Raw genomic sequence first — 20,221 nt, 5'->3', positions numbered from 1 at the left:
AAAGGGCATTTATAGTTTCTAGCTGGTAATGCGTCTTGGCTCCTGGTATAGAAAGAACCCCAGGAAGTTCATGGGCTCACACTCAGCCCTCTGCAAGATAACAATGCCACACTTTTCAACTTGGAACCACTATGTGCTTGGCTACCCGTACCCCTGGTTTGGGATGTGCAGTCAGGGCAGATCCTTAGTTGTGAAGAACAATGGATTTAATAACCAACAGACAAATGGCTCCAAGAAGCACAGCTCTCCTCTGAACATGAAACCAGGTACCTGCTGTGGAGAGTGGCTCACATGCATTCTTGATCATGCACAAATCTAGGAGTTTCCAATTAAAGCATTCCTTCCATCTCCTTCCCTCTGGGTTAGAGGAGAAGATGAAGAACTAATGGAGGCCAGGAGGCCTGGGAGGCAGGACCAGGGATAGTGATGCTCTGGTGAGGGGCAAAAGACAACAAGCATCATTATCCCTGCAAAGGGCATGTCAGGAAGGAGAGAAGCAGGTTGTCAAGTCAGCAGACCAAGCAGATGGCAAAACCAGGGTTCACAGCAAAGAGACTGCAACAGAGTATAGCATGGCATAGGACAGCTGGTGGAAATTGAAGGAACCCAGCTGATTTCAGGTCTGAGTCAAGGGACCCCCTTGTCCTTTCTACTCTGCCAGCAGCTCAGCTTTGAAACTGCCGTCTCTGGCCATGTCTATACTCTGCAAAGCCTCCTGTGCAGAAGCAGACTTCCTGGACTGTGTTCCAGTAATTCTTCCCTGATCCCAGCCGGAAACAGCCACAGAAGAGCCTTCCCCTTTGAAGTATGGCTGTCCTCCTGCTGGGGTTGAGAATGGCCCTGCGAGAAAGTTAGCTGGTAGAGTGGATTGTAATTTTATAGGTCTGGGGGCAAAGGTGTCATAGGGCTGCCACAGCAAAATGCCTCCAACAGGGTTCATGCAACAGAAATGTATTTTTTTCCTCACCGTTCTGGAAGCTGAAAGTCCCAAGTTGGGGTGCTGGCAGGTTATGAGGTCTCTGTCCTTGACTTGCAGATGGCTGCCTTCTTGCTGTTTCTCCACGTGGTGGTCCGGCTGTGCCTGCCATTCCTGGTGTCCCTCTGTGTGTCCAGATACTTTCTTCTTCCTTTTTTTTTTCATTTTTATAGAAAAAATTTTTATTAAAAAAATTTTTTTTCAAACTTTAAACTTTTTGTTTTGGGGTATGGCCGATTAACAATGTCATTATAGTCTCATGTGAACAGTGAAGGGACTCAGCCATACATACACATGTATCCATTCTCCCCCAAATTCCCCTCCCATCCAGGCTGCCATATAACACTGAGCAGAGTTCCATGTGCTATACAATAGGTCTTTGTTCATTATCCATTTTGAATTTAGCAGTGTGTATGTGACGTTCCCAAACTCCCTAACTATCCCTTCCCCCTGGGTGGGCAGCCATAAATCGGTTTTCTAAGTCTGCAAGTCTCTTTCTGTTTTGTAAGCAAGTTCACCTGTATCGTTTCTTTTCAGATTCCACATATACGGGATGTCATATGATAGTTTTCCTTCTCTGATATTTCACTCACTATTACACTCTCTAGGTTGATCCGTGTTGTTGCAAATGGCATTATTTCATTCTTTTTAATGGCTGAGGAATATTCCATTGTATATATGGAGCACATCTTCTTATCTATTCCTCTGTCAATGGACATTAGGTTGTTTCCATGTCTTGCTATTGTAAACAGTGCTGCAGTGAACACTGAGGTGCAAGTATCCTTTTGGATCATGTTTTTCTCCGGACACATGCCCAGGAATTGGATTGCATCACGTTCACTTTCATGGTAGCTCTATTTTCAGTTTTTTAAGGAACCGCCATACTGTTCCCCCTAGGGACTGTACCAATTTACATTCCCAGCCATACTGAATTAAGACCCACCCAAAGGGCCTTGTTTGAACTCAGTCATCTCTTTAAACATCTTATCTCCAAACACAGGTTCTTAGGAACTGGGGTTAGGGTGTCAACATATGAATTTTAAGGGAACAATTCAGACCTTACTAGGTCTGAGAGAGACCTGCTGGCCTAAGAGAACCTTTAGCTGAAGCTGATAACCATCGAAGGTAACTTTATTGGGTGTCACTAAGTGCCAGCAACCATTCTGGGCATTTCTCCCATAATATTACATCTCATCTCCAAGATTACAGATTGCGTAATTACAGATGGTATTGATTATAATTAATCCTAGATTATAGATTGTGACCTCCTTTTCTGAAATGCGATCAACTTAATTCGGTGAAACTGTGTGACCTAGTGACCACCACATCCCAGGCCATGACCTGGTCCCTGTGATCTGCTGTGACTGGGATGGAGGGGAGAGTTTCATTACACTGCTCTGCTTGGTAGACGTCTGGAAAGTGTGATGCTGCCTTTCTCTATCTGTCATCTTCCCTGTCCCAGCAGGTGATGGGCCAGCACACGTGGGAAGCCCAGCCTTGACCCCCCCAACCCCACATCCACAGAGCTGAGACTCCACTCTCTTTCTTGGGTGGGCAGGATCATCCCACTTAAGACTGGAAACTGTCCTCTCAAGGAGTCAGGCAGGAAAGGATGATGGAGCACTCTGTACCAGGGAAGCAGGCAGTCCCCTACCTGGATCTCTGATATGTAAGAAGCTCAGCACATCCTGGAGCACCTCTAAGCAAACAAGCTAGACACCTGTACCAAGGTCTTCTCATTTAATCACCCATCACCTCTGAAAAAGCTATTCTTATGCTTGTTTACAGAGAAGGAAGCTGAAATGAGAGGGGCCCCACCCTTCCCCTGTGTGACCCTGAGTCACATACTTAACCTCTCAGGGTGGGTCTCACTGGCCTCACCTATAAGAGCAATGCTCCCTCTCATATGCCCTGTAGCTTGGTGGCTTCCTGGCCAGTAAGGGGCATTTCCATCTATCTGTTTCAAGCACCACCTCAACATCACATGTGTGTACTGTGTAACCATTCTTCTTGGCCTCAGCCTCCCCAACCTCCTTTCTGGGGGTCCCAGGCTACAGAACCAACGGAGGAACACGCTCCTAGGGGTCCCCATTCCACAGCCCAGACTCCCTCCTCACCCAGGGTCATCTGCAAAAAACACATCAAGCTTACATAATTGTGGGCTAGCCCGCTGGTCCCCAGGGAGGGTGGTGAAGAGTGACACTGGCTAAAGAGTGACCTGGGGCTCTGTGTCCTTCTCTGCCCTCCAGGAGGCTCTGTCGGTGGTGAGCGACGACCAGTCCCTCTTTGACTCCGCGTACGGAGCGGCGGCCCACCTCCCCAAGGCCGACATGACCGCCTCCGGGAGCCCCGACTATGGCCAGCCCCACAAGATCAACCCCCTCCCCCCACAGCAGGAGTGGATGAACCAGCCGGTGAGGGTCAACGTCAAGCGCGAGTACGACCACATGAACGGGTCCAGGTAAGCCCGCTGGACCCGTGCTGCCGGGATGGGGCCAGGGGAGGCTGGAGGCCTGGGGCTGAGTCAGAGATATGGCGGGAAGTGTGTCTGCAGCAGATGGAGCTCTGGTGCTGGGCCGGGCGACTGATCCAGGCTTTAGTGAACTGGGGTGAGAGGGCTCCCTGGGGTGGGGCGGCACAGAGCCAGGAAGCCCTCTGGTTCTCTGGGCCCCAAAGCAGCCCTCAGGCCCACGACATTAACAGACACTTTTGTAACACCTGCTTTATGTCAGACCCAGGCACCGCCCCTCTTGGGGATAATTCATTAATAAGATATTCTTCTGTTTCTTGTTGAAGATTCTTGACCTCTCTGGGTGGGTCTCATCAGAGCAAAGATGAGCAAACCGTCCTTTGATTTAAAGTCTAGGATGATGACAAAGATGAACAAATCTGAGGGCTCCCTGTGCGAGGGAGGGGACACTTAGAAAGTGGGTTGGGACTCGGTGCTGCCCAAGGCCAGTAAGACTTTGATCATAGAGCTGGACAGGAGAGGACCACAGAGAGGGAGACCACACCTGGGGGCCGGGCAGCCCAGGCTGGAGTCCTGGCTCTGCCTGTGGACCAGTCACCGCTCCCTCTGAGGACCAGCTGTCTCCTTCTGCACGGCTGGAGCGTCACTTTCCCATAGGCTTGTTATGAGGGTTGATCCTGATACTGTAGAAGTGTCCCAGGACAGGGCCCAGGAAGTGACCCATCCCAGGACTCAGAAAGTGCTGGCTATCCTGAGGGTGACTGTCACGAGTGAAGTTTGAAAGTTGAGAAAACGTTAGTCTGGTTCACGAAACATCAGGCAAGCACAGGGAGATAAAAACAGAGACCAAGGGAGCCCTGACTGACTGGCTAAGAAAACAGGGAATTTATTCCACGTGCAGATCCCGATTTGACATGACATTTGATCATCAGACGTGTGACTGAACACTTAAAAGCTGGGCATCATTGTATACAGAGAGTGGGGAAGGGAGAGTCAGAAAGATAAGAAGCTAGTGAAATATTCCAGGTAGAAAATTACAAAATTCTGAACTAGAGTCATGGCACTGATTGTGGAAATGAAAAGGGGAAGACACATGAGGGACAAATCAGAGGGATAATTAACAGGACTCAGGTTGATAACGGAGAAGGCAATGGCAAACCACTCCAGTACTCTTGCCTAGAAAATCCCATGGACGGAGGAGCCTGGTAGACTGCAGGCCATGGGGTCGCTAAGGGTCGGACACGACTGAGCGACTTCACTTTTACTTTTCACTTTCACACGTTGGAGAAGGAAATGGCAACCCACTCCAGTGTTCTTGCCTGGAGAATCCCAGGGACAGGGGAGCCAGGTAGGCTTCCATCTATGGGGTCACACAGAGTCGGACACGACTGAAGTGACTTAGCAGCAGCAGCAGCAGCAGGTTGATAAATATTGCACTGGGGGCGGGGGAAGGGGGTTTGTGCGAGGAAAGAATCGAAGATTAGCAAAGGTTGGGTGTTTTCCAAGAAGGATGGTGCCAGTGGCACCCACGGGGGTGGGAGGAGGAAAAGCTTTGAGAAAGGATGTCAGCACCCCTGTGTGATGCATCAGGAGCCATCAGTACGTAGGACATCAGATAAAAACATCTATGAGTTACTGGAAACCAAAGATCAGATCCTACTGGGGGATGCAGTTGGAATTTAGACTTGGGCATCATCACTAAAGAGTTCTACCTGTGCTGGCAGATGAAGAGCGTCAAGATGCTCAAGATGAGGAGCAGACAAGACTAGAGAAAGCAGGAGAAGGGGGTGCTCGTGTGGTGGGCACCCCCCAGAAGGTCCTGGTCTCAGACCTGCCTGTGAATACATCTGGCCCCACCACACTCCAACCGCACTAACCAACACCAGGACCTGGGATCCCGGCCACCTTGCTGGCATAGAGGATTTCAGGGAGGCTTAGGGGTTCTGAGCCAGGAGCCCTTCTGGTGAGTCCTCCACAGACATAATGAGGGTACTGACTCACTCTCTGTGGAGGGACATCAGAGTTTGTCAATCTTTCCTTGTCACCATTTGCGCTCCATCTGCCTCCCAGGAGGTCCGTGTTGTATTTACATCTTGACCTAGAGAGGCCTGCCATGCTGCAGTCCATGTGCTCACAGAGTTGGACATAACTTAGCAACTGAACAACTAGAGGGACACATTGGGCCTTGAGGGGGTAAATGACTTGCCTAAGGATTCAAAGGTGCAGTGAATCCTTTTCAAAGGTGCAGAGCTGGCCCTGCACCCCAGCTCTCTCATCCTGGCCCCGTGGCCACTCTTTCCATCCCCTCCCCACCCACCTGCACCCACCCCACACGTGGACAGCATTCAGCAAGGCCTCCCACACGGGCCTGACCATGGTGCTCCCAGTGCTTGCTGACAATCCAGACTCACCCTTGGACAAGCTGGAGCCTGAGTCCAACCCCTGCTCACCTCCACTGCCCACCCATCAAAGCCAGCAGCACCTCTCCTTCTAGGCCATCTGGGAGCCTCCTCCTTCTTCCCCTTACTCCTCTTGTCTTTCTGACATCTCCTCATCAGAGAGCAGCTTGAGTCTTCTTTTCAAAACATTTACCTTTTTTGCTCAAAATCCTTTAATGGCTTTTGCTGCAGGGAAGCCTCAAGCACTGCTGTATATGAATCCTGGGCAGAGGAGGTCCCCCCAGAGAAATCAGTTTTCAGAACCTCCTCACCAGCTCCACTGAGGCTCCTCCCACCACACCAGAGGCCAGCTGGAGGGGAGCTGCGTGAATACCCCGGAGACCAGACGTGGTATCTACCTGGCTCTGGTTTCACAAAGCAGCCCCTGCTTTTGATCTGCCGGTCTTGACCAGGGCCAGGAACTGGTGACAGCATAGGTTCAAAAACTGATGTCTCCTAGCCCCTCCTGGGAAACCAAGACGATGCAATGAACTCTTGAGAATCAGGCAGGCTAGGTCTAGACATCACCAGCACCTCATAAACATCTCCTAAGTGCTCACATGGAAGCTGGAGTGGTGGGCAGCAGGGAGCTAGGGTTTTCAGAAACAAATGTCTTTGCTTAGTATGGAACCTGTTTGGATCACATTCTTGGATTACGCAACAAAGAACCAGTGTGATGAAGCAGATGCCACCCTATTTAAATCTCTCACCTGCCACGCTGTGCTTCTGTCCTCTCAATACCACTCATGACGTGATTTTAATGCAGAAGATAATTCCTAACTTCAGATGAAAAGAAACAGAGTATAAAACTTGGGATTTCTTGGCTCATACACTGAATCTATGCTGTCCAAGGCAGTAGCCATTGGTCACAGTTGCTGCTTTGGAGCACTTGAAATATGACCTATCCAAAATGGGCATGTGCTTGATGTGTATGTTAATACACTGGCTTTAGGAGACTTAGTGTAGGAAAACAGTAAAATTCACCATTAATTTCTTTTTTATATTGATGATGTTGAAATGATCATCTTCAGGCTGTACTGAATTAATATATTTGAATATATTATTAAAATTAATTTTACCTGTTTTATTTTTAAAATGTGGCTAATAGAAAATGTTACATTATATATGTGGCCCCTTCGATTGGACAGGGCTGGGCTAGGATGTTTTGGACTGAATCAGGGCTTCCCTGGTGGGTCAAACTGTAAAGAAGCTACCTGAAATGCAGGAGACCCTGGTTTGATCCTTGGATCAGGAAGATCCCCTGGAGGAAGGCAGTATTCTTGTCTGGAGAATTCCATGGACTGAGGAGCCTGGTGGGCTATAGTCCATGGGGTCGCAAAGAGTCGAATACGACTGAGCCACTAACACATTTGTGGTACTTTGTTATGGCTGCCCTAGCAGATCAACAAAGTACCCAAAGATGTATTTCTCTCCTCTCTTCATGATTCACTGTGAATTCACCCCATGTTCTTCGATAACTTGGAATTCTGAGTTACTTGATGCTTCTCAGAGACCCTACAGATATTTATGTCTCTAGAGGAGGTATTCTGTGCGCCTAAAGCTACAAGGTCCTTCTTGCTTCTGATGCTGTCGGTAAGTCATCCAGGCCAGTGGAGAGACCGAGATCTGAGGAGCTCACAGAAATTCGATCTTGCCCACGTTGGGGCAGGTTTGCTCCCTTTCTCCCTACCTTCCGCTTGTGGTTGAATCTGTTTCAATGAATTGTTCTTCAAACGGTGTGACCCATAGGCTGTGCTGGATGTAGACTTCAGCAAGATGATCCAAGCTGTGGTCTGCAACTAACTCTCAGCTGCATCCTGTCTCAACCACGGGTTTGGGGGAAAACATCCCATGAAGGAAAAAATATATATATATCAGCTTACAGAGGGGAATGGCAACTCGCCAGAGTTGCTGGACCAGAGTTCGCTGTTAGTCTGCCACCGTTAGACTGGCCAGCAGGATCCAATGCGCTTGTTAGACACCTACAGACTTAACATCCACACACAGGAGGATGAGCCTCACACACCCTGTCACTTCTGTGTCTGACTACACAGTCTTGTGCTAAAGTGCCTCCTAACACTCTGAACCTTGCAATGAGAAGCATGTCAGGCAGAAAGCTGAGTGGGAGGGGTACTCAGGGTTCTGGAGAAGCTGTGAGCATCTACTCAGTATAGGTTAGAGTGAGAGCTTTACTATGGGTGATTTCTTTTCTTGAAGTTTGCTTTTGTATCTCCTCTTCAAAAGCAAAAAGGTCACATATACACATCTCTGCATGGCTCCTACAGAAATCCTGAAGACAACACAGATTGGCGCAATTTCCGCAGTATGCACATGATCTATAAGGCACGCCAGATATTGCTAACGCTCCAATAGCCCTGGGGACCTCCTTTTAGCTGTGTGGACACTGGGTATCCATCGACTATAAGCTTGGGCTGCAGACCTGTGGGTCTAGATCCCATACTTTGAGTAAAGTTGCTCTCAGTTGAACCAGAAGGTAGAGAAGATCTTTACATATTTGAATGGGATTATCTTCAGGTAATTGGGCTTCCCTGGTGGCTCAGTGGTAAAGAGTCCGCCTGCCAATGCAGAAGCCACAGGAGACGCAGGCTCAATCCGTGGGTGAGGAAGATCCCCTGGGAGAGGAAATGGGAGCCCACTCTAGTTTTCTTGCCTGGAGAATCCCATGGACAGAAGAACCTGGCAGACTACAGTCTATGGGGTCACAAAGAGTCAGACATGACTTAGCGACTAAGCAACAACAGTCTTCAGGCAAGGTCTTTGAAATCTCCTGTTATCCAAATGCTCAAGATTTCTCATTGTGTTTTAAGTTGCTTGATATGCGAGGCACTTTTGGAAACCGGCAGCCGCCTTTTTAAAGCAATGATCCCTGAACACAGAAATAAAACCAGAGGAGCAAAGACCTTATGTCCTTTGGTGAAAATAAAGGACAAGGCTGCAGGGCCCACATGACCTTTGCTGTGGCCTCCAATGTGTGGCTTTCTGAGCCATGGGTGAGCAGGACATGCTCTGAGTTACACTTTCAGAGCCACCACCTCCTCCCCACTCCATTGTGGCAGCCCCTGGCCCTCCTGTCACCTGTCCCAGTACTGTCAGCTGCCTGCAGACCCCAGCCCCATGCTAGCTGTAAGCTCAGGTCTCAATACAAGTCAGCAGCAGAGTGGGTGGGCTGAATGGCAAAGCCTCCCCCTCCATGCGTGTCCCCCTTGTTTTCATCGGTCCTTTCCACAGGCGCCAGCTGCCTCATTTAAGAGCAGCCTTTATGCTGTGCTTTACCTGTATTCCTGGCTCCTTCCAGTAGCTGGCTGGGCTCTTGGGAGGCCTGTGCTGTCTGCCCAGGCGCAGAGTCCCACAACCCTAGAGTGGACGGGGGGCGGGGGCGCAGGGCATGGCAGGTGGATGGGGAAGACACGGCTCTCTTTCCTTCTCTCCTAGGAGTCAGAGGAGGGCCGCCCTGCACAAGGCAGAGGTCCAGGGTGAGGGCCAGGACGTCTCACTTAGGGTGCTTTTGCAGAGTCTGGGATCAAAGACAGAGCCTTGTTCCACAGGACAAGCACCCAGGCAGGTGGGCGGTGGGCAAGCAGATCACCTTGCCCTGCCCGGGGAGCAGGTGCAGGTGAGAACACAGGAGTAGAAGAGACAGGAGGGCACAGAAACCTGGGAGCTTCTGTGGGATGGGAAACGAAGAGGCCCCCACCACTGGACGACCCCAGTGGTCACCCCAGCTGGAAGGGCCCAGGCTTTACACTGTTCAGACGTCCTCCCCAGGGCCCCCCACCCTGCACCCAGCAGGTGCCTTTCTCACCACGGTGCTCAGACTCCTTACCGGGAGAGGTACCAGGTAGCTTTTATTAAACGATTCCTTTATTAAAATTTTTATTTTTCTCTCCTCCTGGTACCAGTGACTGGCCCCGCCCTGGGGCGCCGATGGCATAAGGGGCCATTTCATTGCGATGCTTTCTGAGGTCCGACTTTTCACCTCTGAGTGGCCAGAGTTCTGTTTTGGGCTCAGAAATCCCCAGAGGCCCAGCTGATGGTGGAAAAGAATGTTCACAACTCATCTATTTCTCCGATGTTCCCAAAGAGAGATGCAGCCCACGGAGGGCAAGTCCCCTTCCGCCACGCCCGCCCCCCGCCCCAGACCCTGCCCCCTCACAGAAAAGTGCTCTCCGTCTGCCCAGCCGGAGGAAGCGTGTGCTCTGGCAGCCCCACCCTCGGCACGGCCTCTCCCAGCCAGTGAAAACGTTGCTGTCTTGGTTAAAGGCCAACTTAATCCTCCAAACTTCGGCTGCACTTGGGTTGTTTCACAGTGGACAAATATGCTGGGGAAGGCTGCCAGGCGGTGGTGGTGGTGTGTGTGTGTGTGTGTGTGTGTGGGTGCGGGCGTGTGCATGCGTGCACGTGTGTGTGCGCGCCTGCACGGGTAGCCTGTGTGCCGCTGTGCGTGTGCCTGCACCGGAGGCGTCCGCGCCTGTGTGCGCATGCGCCCACTTGCGGTTTGCTTGGATGAGGGGACCCGGCCAGCTCCACCGGAGCTCAGCTCAGACACGGGACTGGGGTCTTTCCGGGACTGCTTCATCTCAGGCCAAGTCCTGCTCCAGCAGAAGCCAAAGGGCCAAACCCTGGTGCAAAGCCCCGAAGTGCTACTGCCGCCCCTCAGACTGCCATGGGGACATTAAACCTTCAACAATCTGGGGCTCCGACGGCTGGTTCTTGGTTCTCTGCCTGGAAAAACAGTAGGCGAATAGTAAAACCTTAAATTCTAACATGTGTAAGTTATACATCTTATTTTCATTTTCAGCCCATGTTCCCCTCTGTAAGACATCAGGAAAAAATTACCGTCTGACTTCTAATATCTCAGTGGAGCATTTATCTCCCAGCTATGATAAGTGATCTTCAGTATTTTTTTCCTTTCAGATTAAGAAACAAATTCATTTAATTTTCTTTATAAATGTGCTCTGGCCTCCCCCCTCCCCTAGTGTGGACCCACTCTCCCTCTCCTCTCGGGCTCAGGGACCATTGCTTGCCTGCCCTCCGCGTTGCTGCCTTTTCAGGATGGGCGGGTCCATCTGGCACAACCCTGCTCCTAGCCTGCTCCTTTAGGCTTCGGCATGGTCTGTTCCTGCCCACGGCAGAGAGAGGGAGGGCAGCGGCCAGACCTCTGGAAAACTTTTCGAGGTTCTTCAGCCCAGAGTTGGCCGGCTGTAATCTGAACCTTATCTGAACTCCTGGGTCTGAGGGCCTGGTTTGGAGCTCTTGTGTAGACTGGCTGTCTCTCAGGTTGCCAGAACTGATGCTTCCTGCTCTGGACAACCGGGAGGGTGGGGTGGGAAAGCTGCAGCCTCTCCTTGGTCTCTAGTCATCTCCTTCGGCCCTGGCGCTGGGGGAGTGGCTGAGCGGAAGTGGCAGGGCAGGATAGCACTGCCCTAGGCACACCAGGAGAGTCTGTGACCCCTGGCTGTGGGTAGGTGGTGTGCTTTGCCAGCCTGCTGAGGCACCAGGTGGCCACAAGGGAGATGTCAGCTCCATCTCCAGACAGATAGATGCTCCTTGCTGAACTGAAGCCCTATGCTCCCATGTTGCAAAATAGCGGGGGCTAACCATGTACTTTATACGATCTGATGCTAAAGCTGAAACTCCAATACTTTGGCCACCTCATGCGACGAGTTGACTCACTGGAAAAGACTCTGGTGCTGGGAAAGGTTGAGGGCGGGAGGAGAAGGGGACGACGGAGAATGAGATGGCTGGATGGCATCACCGACTCTGTGGACATGAGTTTGAGTGTACTCCGGGAGTTGGTGATGGACAGGGAGGCCTGGCGTGCTGTGATTCATGGGGTCGCGGAGAGTCGGACACGACTGAGCGACTGAACTGAACTGAACTGAACCATGTACTTCTCTGTTTTTTTAGCCATAGGAAAGAGGTGTTAACCTTTGTCATGTCTGACCTGGAGAATGATGGGGAGATTCAAACAGAACACTGTGTGAGAAGCACGTTGAAATGATAGACGTGCAATTGTAATGAGTGATTCAGGACTCAGTGATTGTTCGACGCCTCTGGAAGGCACTATAGAGGATTGCTGTTGTGTAGTCACTCAAATGTGTCTGACTGTGCAACCCCATAGATTGTAGTCCGCCAGGCTCCTCTGTCCATGGAATTCTCCAGGCAAGAATACTGGAGAGGGTTGCCATTTCCTTCTCCAGGGGATCTTCCCAACCTAGAGATCGAACCTGAGTCTCCTGTACTGGCAGGCACATTCTTTACTGCTGAGCCACCAGGGAAGCCCAGTATTACAGGATACTTGAGGTTAAAAAAAAAAAAGCCATGGCATCGATCCAGCCAGGGGAAGGGCACCTGCCAGGCTAACTATCCCACAGTGTGGCAAGTCCTAGAGCCACGGCTGAAACCGGGTGCAGTGGGAGTGGGGGGAGGCCTGTCTGGGAGCCAGGTCCAGTGCTTGCGCCTCGGGAAGGTCGGTCGCCTGGCAACAAGGCTAAAAGTGTCAGCTGCAGGCAGAGCCGAACTCAGAGGTCCAGACTCCAGTCTGAGGGCAGTGAGGCTGCCAGAAAGTGTTTAAGTACCGTAATTATAGGATTGGGCTGGGATTTGGAGAAAACGAGTGGCCGTGTGGATAGAAATAAGGCAGCGTCAGCAGCACCCCCGTCGCCCTCGTTCCACCCAGTGGGGCTGGGCAGAGGCTCCATGGATGCCCCGGCAGCAGTGGTGACAGTGACACCGATGACTTCCCCTGAGCTTTGTCTGTTCTCGCTCCAGGGAGTCTCCGGTGGACTGCAGCGTCAGCAAATGTGGCAAGCTCGTGGGCGGAGGCGAGTCCAACACCATGAGCTACAACAGCTACATGGACGAGAAGAACGGCCCCCCTCCCCCCAACATGACCACCAACGAGAGGAGGGTCATCGTCCCCGCAGGTACTTTGGGAACCCTTTCACTGGGTGCCACCCACGTCCTCAGTCTTCTGAGCTAGTCGTCCTTGGGAGGGGCATCTATGTCTTCACCTGGTACCCTGTTCTCTATGGAAATGCTTACCTGTGAAAGCTGCACCTTCTTTCCTTGCCACCCTCCAAGACAGCTTCCCAAATGTCACCGGAACCCTAACGCACAGTTTTAGGAAGCCCCGCCCTCAACAGGTCACATCACACTTTCTACCCTCAGTGCCTGGTTCCACGGACGAGGCCTGCCAAGAGAGGAAAGGCAAGATCTTCTGAACCCCAAAGGAATCCTGGGAACACCCAGACATGCCCACCCTTGCCTTTAAGGACAAGAGTGACCCGGAGGTCTGTCCTGTCCATCGGGCATGCACTTCCTGGCATCCGCAGGGTCCCACCTTTCCAGAATTACAGCCATCTCTTCCAGGTCCAAAATAGAAACAACTATATTTAACAAAAGGAGTGCCTGAACATGTGTGCAGCACTCTTTGTCATTCTGTAAAAATAGGCTATTTTTCCTAGGTATCGGTGCTGTTGGTCACAGAATATAAAATCATTGTTCAGGCCTTCTGTGTGCCGGCTGGACACTGGCCTCGGCTGGCGAGCTCAGCTGCCTGAAAAGGGAGGAGAAACTATCCCGTGTAGAGTCTATGCCAGGTAGAACGAGCCAGAGTGTTTAAATTTGAGGCAGTCAGTGACTTACCAAAATAAGTTTACCCGAAAGGCAAACCCCTTCCATTTGGGAACGTGTAAATGCACTTGTGAATGAGAGCCAAGGATTAGATGTCCTTTTGAGGTAATCCAGAGGAATTTGCGGGTCGGTCTAGAAGGTGTGGTTCTGTAACAGGCCACTCCATCCTCGGCCCTCTGTATTTCCTTTCCATGGGAAGCTGTGTGTCACCATCTCCTAGGACTACAGACACATGCTTGTGCTCCAGGCCAGACTCCAGGTGGCAGGGGCAGGAGGGGTGGGGCCAGGTGAGGCAGGGGACGGGTGGGCTCTCAGGAACTTCTCTGTGCCCTGCAGGACTTGAAAACTGCTCATAAAGCATGTGTATTTCCTTCTTCCATAAACATGTGGCCTCCCAGAGGAAGAGGAAGAATAGCTCCGTATACTGACTGCCTCCTGGTGCTGGGCACTGTGCAAACAGCTTCGTCCTTGTGATGTTACTTCTGTCTCTAACATCGAGAAAGAGGCATCTGTAGCTGATCTCCCCTCCCTCGGGACACCAGCTAGGAGCATTTAGCTCAGGTGCATCTGTGAGAGCCAAGAGAACTGTGCCTTCTCCCTTCTCATAGAAAGAAGGCAGAAATGAAACTGAGCTAAAACTGGCCTGGAGAGAAACTTCAGGACTCCCCACATTAGAGCCAAGCCTCTCTAAGCCTTTGCTCACTTGGGACCAAAATCTCCGCCCCCGCGGCCCCCACTTTTCTCAACAGTGGCCAACATAGGGAGGAAATCTTGAGGACAGAAGAGTTAGGGGGCCAGAGGTTGTCTCTGAACCAAATGTTGACAGCATCTCATTTCCGAAGTCACTTTGGGGAGAAGATAGGGGAGAGAAGTGGGGGGAGTGACCAGACTGGTTGACCCTTCAACTCTGAAGTGGTGTTGAAGTATTTTTGAAAAGATAATCAAGGTGGCAGCCTTATGGGACCAAGGTCACCAGAGCAGTAATAGTGAAAATAGCATAAATTCCCATCAAAGAATGTTCCAAGCACTTCATGTCATGGATCCGCTAGCCAGGGCTTCACTTCATTACTTTACTCCTGGCGGGATCTTGCAGCATTATCCTCACGCGTTTTGGCTTCCTCCTGGTCAGCCTCCTAGACATAAGAGAAAGTCTCACAAATCAAGGCCATAAAACATCGGTGGAACAACCCATTGGATTTATGGTGGGATTTGAAGACAAGCATAAACGAGGGCCCTAGTTCATCACCAGTTCCAAGTTCAGATGGGAAGAAACTAGGACTAAATCATCCGGGAAATACATTTGGAAGAGCTTAGCACGCTCCGGAGTGGAAGATTTATAATTCATTGTGCTGTAAAGGGAGAGAAATAACATTGTGATAGAGCCCAAAGCAAGGGCGGAAATAATAAAATAAATAAAACCTACAGTGTAAAATTGAATTGGAGGCCTTGGATATTCGAAGTGAGGAATTAGGAGAAGCAGAGACGAGCTGATGAAATAATATGTGACATAATCCAAGTTCCCCTAGGACATTTTTCTTTAGAATTCTGAAACGGTGCAAAATCATTTCCATTTACCAATGGTCCATGCCTAATTGTTCCTGGAGAGTAAAAGAGTGAAACAAAGCAAGAAATTTATGTGAGATTCAGAGAGGGAGAGAGATCCAGACTTGTACAAGGAAGCCCTGAGTAGCTCTGCTTTTGGAAGTGACGGCAAAGCACCTCCTGAATGAACTGAATGATGGTGAGAGGGGGGAGACTTGGGGGGCAGGGGTCCTCAGCTGAGTGCAGTCCTGGGAGGCTTTCAGTCAAACCCCAGCTCATACTAGGATTAAAGGTCAGGTTGAGGACTTAATGTTTCAGGTCCACTTCCCACCTGCGAAATGAAGATAGCCATTTTTCAGGGCATTCTTGATGAGTAAAAAATAGCACACCTGAAGCAGTGGGCACCTAGGAAGTGTTCAAAATCTGGACTGTTACAAGTTTCTGGGCATTGGGTGGTTAGTATGAACCCTGCTGCTCTCCCCACGGCCCTTCCTAATCATTCACACCCGCCCCCATTTTTACCAAGAGCCTTAACAGACCCTTAGAATGAGAATGTGAGGTGGTGGAGAGGTAGCACAGATATTCCTACCAAATGACAGGCTAAGAAAACAGGTTCAGTAGAAGCTAGGGGCTATTAAGTCTCCTCCCCTCCTCCAGGAAGCCTTCCGTGATTGCAAATTCAGTCACTCCTTCTGCCAGCCAGTCCTCAAACTGCCACCACAAGGATCTGTTGCTTAATTCTGTCCTTTCCTGCCTGAGTTTTCATGGGCATGGGTCTTCCTCTGATTAGCATGTTTAACTATTTGTTGGACTCTAATAATTAGGTGCCAAGGAGAGAGCTGGTTATCAAATTGTGATATGTGACAAGATATAAGGGCTCCACCTACTGTGGAACCTGCTAGAACTCATCACAGCGCTCAGAGTACACGTGTTCCCCCCACCACACACAAACCTGTTTAGGAAAGAGTCTGAGGGTCCCAAGTGGAGATCTAAATCCTTCAGGTCCTAGGACCTCAGCCTTTACATTATTTATCCTTAAGAGTGAAAACATTTTCTCTCTCCGACACCATTTCCCGTCTTTGGGTATTCAAATATCCTAAAAATTCTGGGGGGATGATTTTAAAGAACTTTCAATACAACTGTCCCCAAAAGGAGAAAATCCAGGTTGGAGTTAAGCTAAAGACTTCACACCACTGGGTTTTCCACCTGCACAGATGGAATTGTGGTCTAAGTGTCCGTGCACGTCTTTTCTGCAGCCACAGGAGAGATTGCTGTTGCTCCATGAAATCGCTGATGTTCTTAAGATATGGATGGTGGCCCTTTCCAGAGCCATTGGTCCCTGCTCTAGGAAACGGGGCTTATTTTGATTCTGATGCCATGATTTCTCAGGCAGAGGTTTCAGTTGCCCTCCAAAGACTTGAAAGAGAACGTCCTGTCTGGGTGCATCGTTACACGTCTAAGAACCTTTTCAGAGCACTAAGTGGTTCAGGCAGCCCCAGATGCGATGCAGCCAGATGGGTGTTCTGGGAGGATCATCTGGGGCGGGGGTGGGAGGACCAGTTTCCCTCTGCAGGAGGGGCACTGAGGAGGGAGGAGACGGGAGAAAGGTGGAGGTGGGGAGAGAGACAGACAGACAGAGAGGGGAGGAGCCCGCCTCGGGCAGCCTTGCTAACAGCCTGTCTCTCCTGCAGACCCCACGCTGTGGACACAGGAGCACGTGCGGCAGTGGCTGGAGTGGGCGATAAAGGAGTACGGCTTGATGGAGATCGACACGTCTTTCTTTCAGAATATGGACGGCAAGGAGCTGTGTAAACTGAACAAGGAGGACTTCCTCCGAGCCACCTCCCTCTACAACACGGAAGTGCTATTGTCGCATCTCAGCTACCTCAGGGAAAGTAAGTGCCCGGTGCCTTCCGTTTCTGGGCAGCGAAACGCCCCCAGAGGCTGTAGCGCCAAGTCCCCAAGGCTGGAGAGAACTCTGCCTGGCCACTCAGGATGCAGACTGGTTCCCATAGTGACAGCCCAGGGCAAGGAGATAGGGTCCCTGCCTCAGTTTATGCTGGGTGGGCACTATAGGAGCGACACCTCTGGGTGTCAAGTTGCCAAGGTCACACTGGCTCCCAGGGACCCTGCGAGGGGGCTGACCCAGTCCTGCCATGTCAAAGGAAGGAAAACAAAACATGAAGAAAAACTAGGGAACTGTAGCCATATGTGTGTGTGTGTGTGTGTGTGTGTGTGTTGAGGGCAGGTCTCCTGGAGGCTGGTCGCACCCTTCCCATGAGAATCCCTTTCTGGGAACTACTTTGCTCCACATTATAAATAGATGGATGCCCTGGCTGGCTCTATCTTGAGCAATGATTTCAAGTTCCTCCAAAATTCTAGATTCACGGGTTTACATTTTTGAATATTTACATGTGAAGTTCTTATTCTTGGGTTTTCTCTGGCACTGCCCGCTGTTACCTACACAACCTTCTCAGCTAAATAGGAAGAGTAGCAAATGCTACAGATAGGTTAGGATCTGTTGGAGACTTTCCTGTCAGAGTGAGAAGGAAAAGAACTTTGGAAAGGGAGAATCTGTAAAAGAAAAGGCACAGTTGTCCAAAGGATTTATCTAATACGAGGATTTTCTAAAACCAAGCCCCATCAGTTTGATATGAATTTCATCTGATATGAAATATACACAGAGATAGGAACAGAATTTTGATAAACCCACTAATAATCTCAGCCTTAACTCTTTACCAGAAAAGTGTAAGTCGTTCAGTCGTGTCCAACTCTTTGTGACTCCATTGAACTGTATAGCCCACCAGGCTCCTCTGTCCATGGAATTCCAGGCAAGAATACTGGAGTGGGTAGCCATTCCCTTCTCCAGGGGTTCTTCCTAACACAGGATTTGATCCTGGGTCTTCCACATTGCAGGCAGATTCTTTACCGTCTAAACCACCAGGAAAGCCCCAAGCAGGTGGAACATCAATCACCCCAAGTACCAAAGGATTGTTCTGTGACCGGAAGAGATGGTACTAAGATGGGGAAGCAGAAGCTACAGGAGAACAGATGTGGTTCATTCTACAAGGGGTTTTCTAGCAGTCAACCCTGCCTGAAGATCCACCGGCAGCCTCAGGATGCAGGGTTTGCTGTCTGTGGCCAAGGCTGCAGGGGTTCAGCCTCACAGTGAAGGAGGTTGGTGATTTGATAGCCCCTTTAAAACTGAAATCGTTGGACAGCGTTTAAAGGCCGCTTTTCCTGGTCTTCTGGGCTCTGAGTGGGTTAGGTCTTCATTTGTTTTCTGTGTTCAGTTTGTCTTCAGCTTGCCATTCCTGGACCCTTCTATCTCCTTCTGCACCAGTGCACTCTGCACGGTGGGGTGGGGGGCAACACACACTGGCTGTAAAAACGAAGAACTTTTAAAATGCCTTCGGAAGTTTCCACTGGTGCCTCCGGGCTCCCCGGTCACCCCTCCAAGGCGTCTGGTAGGCAGTGGGATTGTGTGGGTGATGCAGTGTATGTTAACACCAGAGGAATTACCTCATGTCTGAGTCTTGCTGCAACATGAGGTCAGCCCAAGAAACGATCGTTTCAAAAAAAGGGGGCAATTTTCCACCCAGTCTTTCTGAGCTTTGGAGAATGTGCATTTTCTAACAATCCGCATTTCTGTAAGTGTTTATAGGGTTTTTTTAAAGAAAGGATCTTTGCACAGAGTCCTGCAGCGATGCTAGCTGGGCAGGGCAGGGGTGGAAGTGGGCACATGGAAGCTGAGCGTGATGCGTGATGAGGAGAGTCCACCAGCAGAACAGAAACACTGACCGATTCTGCCTTTCTGCACCTCCTGGCCTCATACGGCGGATGGTCTAGGAATCGCTGGTCCCTTTTCTTTGTTTGTGGGAGAAGAGATGGCCAGTAGTGAGGCCAGTGACTGGGGGGCCCTTAAAGGGCCCAGTTATCAGATTCCCTTGGTGGGGAGTGTTCAAGCACATTCTGACTAACCTCACGTGAGTGCTGTGCGTTTTAAGTCACTTCAGTCGTGCCTGACCCTTTGCGATCCTACACTGTGGCCCACCAGGCTCCTCTATCCTTGGGTTTTCCCAGGCAAGAATACTGGAGTGGGTGGCCATGCCCTCCTCCAGGGGATCTTCCCAACCCAGGGATCGAACCCTGGTCTCTCCTGTCTCTTACATTGGCAGGCAGATTCTTTACCACGAGTACCCCCTGGGAAGCCCTGACTGATGTGGGGAGATGCCATTCGTGCCGTGTGGTCCCAGCCCCTGCCTTCTGGTGGATCCATAAACATACCCAGGTCCTCGCTAGGACTTCCTCTCACAGAAGAACCCAAGCCACAGACGCTGAAGCAAAACCAGCCTCTGCTCAGAAGGCCCAGGAGTTAAACATGGTGGTCGTGGATAAACCGTTCAGGAGGCTTCCTGTCGGAGGAGAGCAGATAACAAAGAGCAGAGGGCCGAGCAGCCCGCGCAGAAGTGGAGACCGGATGGTTTGGTTTGGGAGTTGCAGGTAGCGGGGCATGAAAAAGGATGGATTTCTTCTTTCCTTCTCAGAATATTTGTAGACATTAAAAAAGGTAGCCCCAAAGCAATAAAAATATGAAATTTCCAGAAAGGAACTTAGGAACAGAGCAAATTCCCATAGCTGAGTGGAGATGAACAAACCACAGATAGGTTATAATGTTGGGTGAAACAGCAAAATATAAAGGGGTCTGTGCGGAGATAGAAAACCATGTCTGCCTGCAAAAGTGAAAATTAAAATACTTGTATTAAGTTTCAAAAAAACTTGCCCCAGCATAGCCTTGTAGTCTGGAGGCCTTTTGAGGACTTTAGGCTTAAAATGATCCCCTATCATGAAAATAACTTTTGATTCTTGCCTCTTTTTCATTGGTGTCTAGTCTCTGGGAACCCTGGTGGTGGGTGGTCCATTGAGACCCCCGCAGGAGGCCATGTTTGTGGTGACTGTCCCCTTTCAGTATTGTGGGGAACTCCCCAGGGCCCAGCAACTTGCCTTCAAACTCTGCTTTGTTTTCCCAGACTTGTCTCCAGCGGATATTTTGTGCAGGGGCAAGGAGGCCAGCCATCAGGGGAGAGGCCGGGGCAGCTGAATGGAGGCCATTCCTCGTGTTTTGTCATCTGTCTTTTC

The 20,221-nt window shown here is 50.4% G+C and overlaps 1 protein-coding gene across 3 annotated transcripts in view; it reads left to right on the top strand.

The window, feature by feature from the left end:
- FLI1 (Fli-1 proto-oncogene, ETS transcription factor) overlaps positions 1-20,221 on the top strand; it is a 129,295-nt gene that overhangs the window by 66,904 nt on the left and 42,170 nt on the right. For all 3 annotated transcript variants that reach the window (XM_055415888.2, XM_055415885.2, XM_088832135.1), the window contains exons 2-4: positions 3,226-3,437; positions 12,677-12,831; positions 16,774-16,977. In XM_055415888.2, the coding sequence (XP_055271863.2) occupies positions 3,307-3,437; positions 12,677-12,831; positions 16,774-16,977 (490 nt within the window). In that variant the 5' untranslated portion in view covers positions 3,226-3,306. The remainder of the gene's footprint in view (positions 1-3,225; positions 3,438-12,676; positions 12,832-16,773; positions 16,978-20,221) is intronic.

The sequence above is a fragment of the Moschus berezovskii genome, chromosome 25 (assembly GCF_049115385.1).
Source record: "Moschus berezovskii isolate FMDL1 chromosome 25, NW_MosBer_1.0, whole genome shotgun sequence".
NCBI classification, from domain to species: domain Eukaryota; kingdom Metazoa; phylum Chordata; class Mammalia; order Artiodactyla; family Moschidae; genus Moschus; species Moschus berezovskii.
This window is presented reverse-complemented; position numbering and strand designations above follow the sequence as displayed.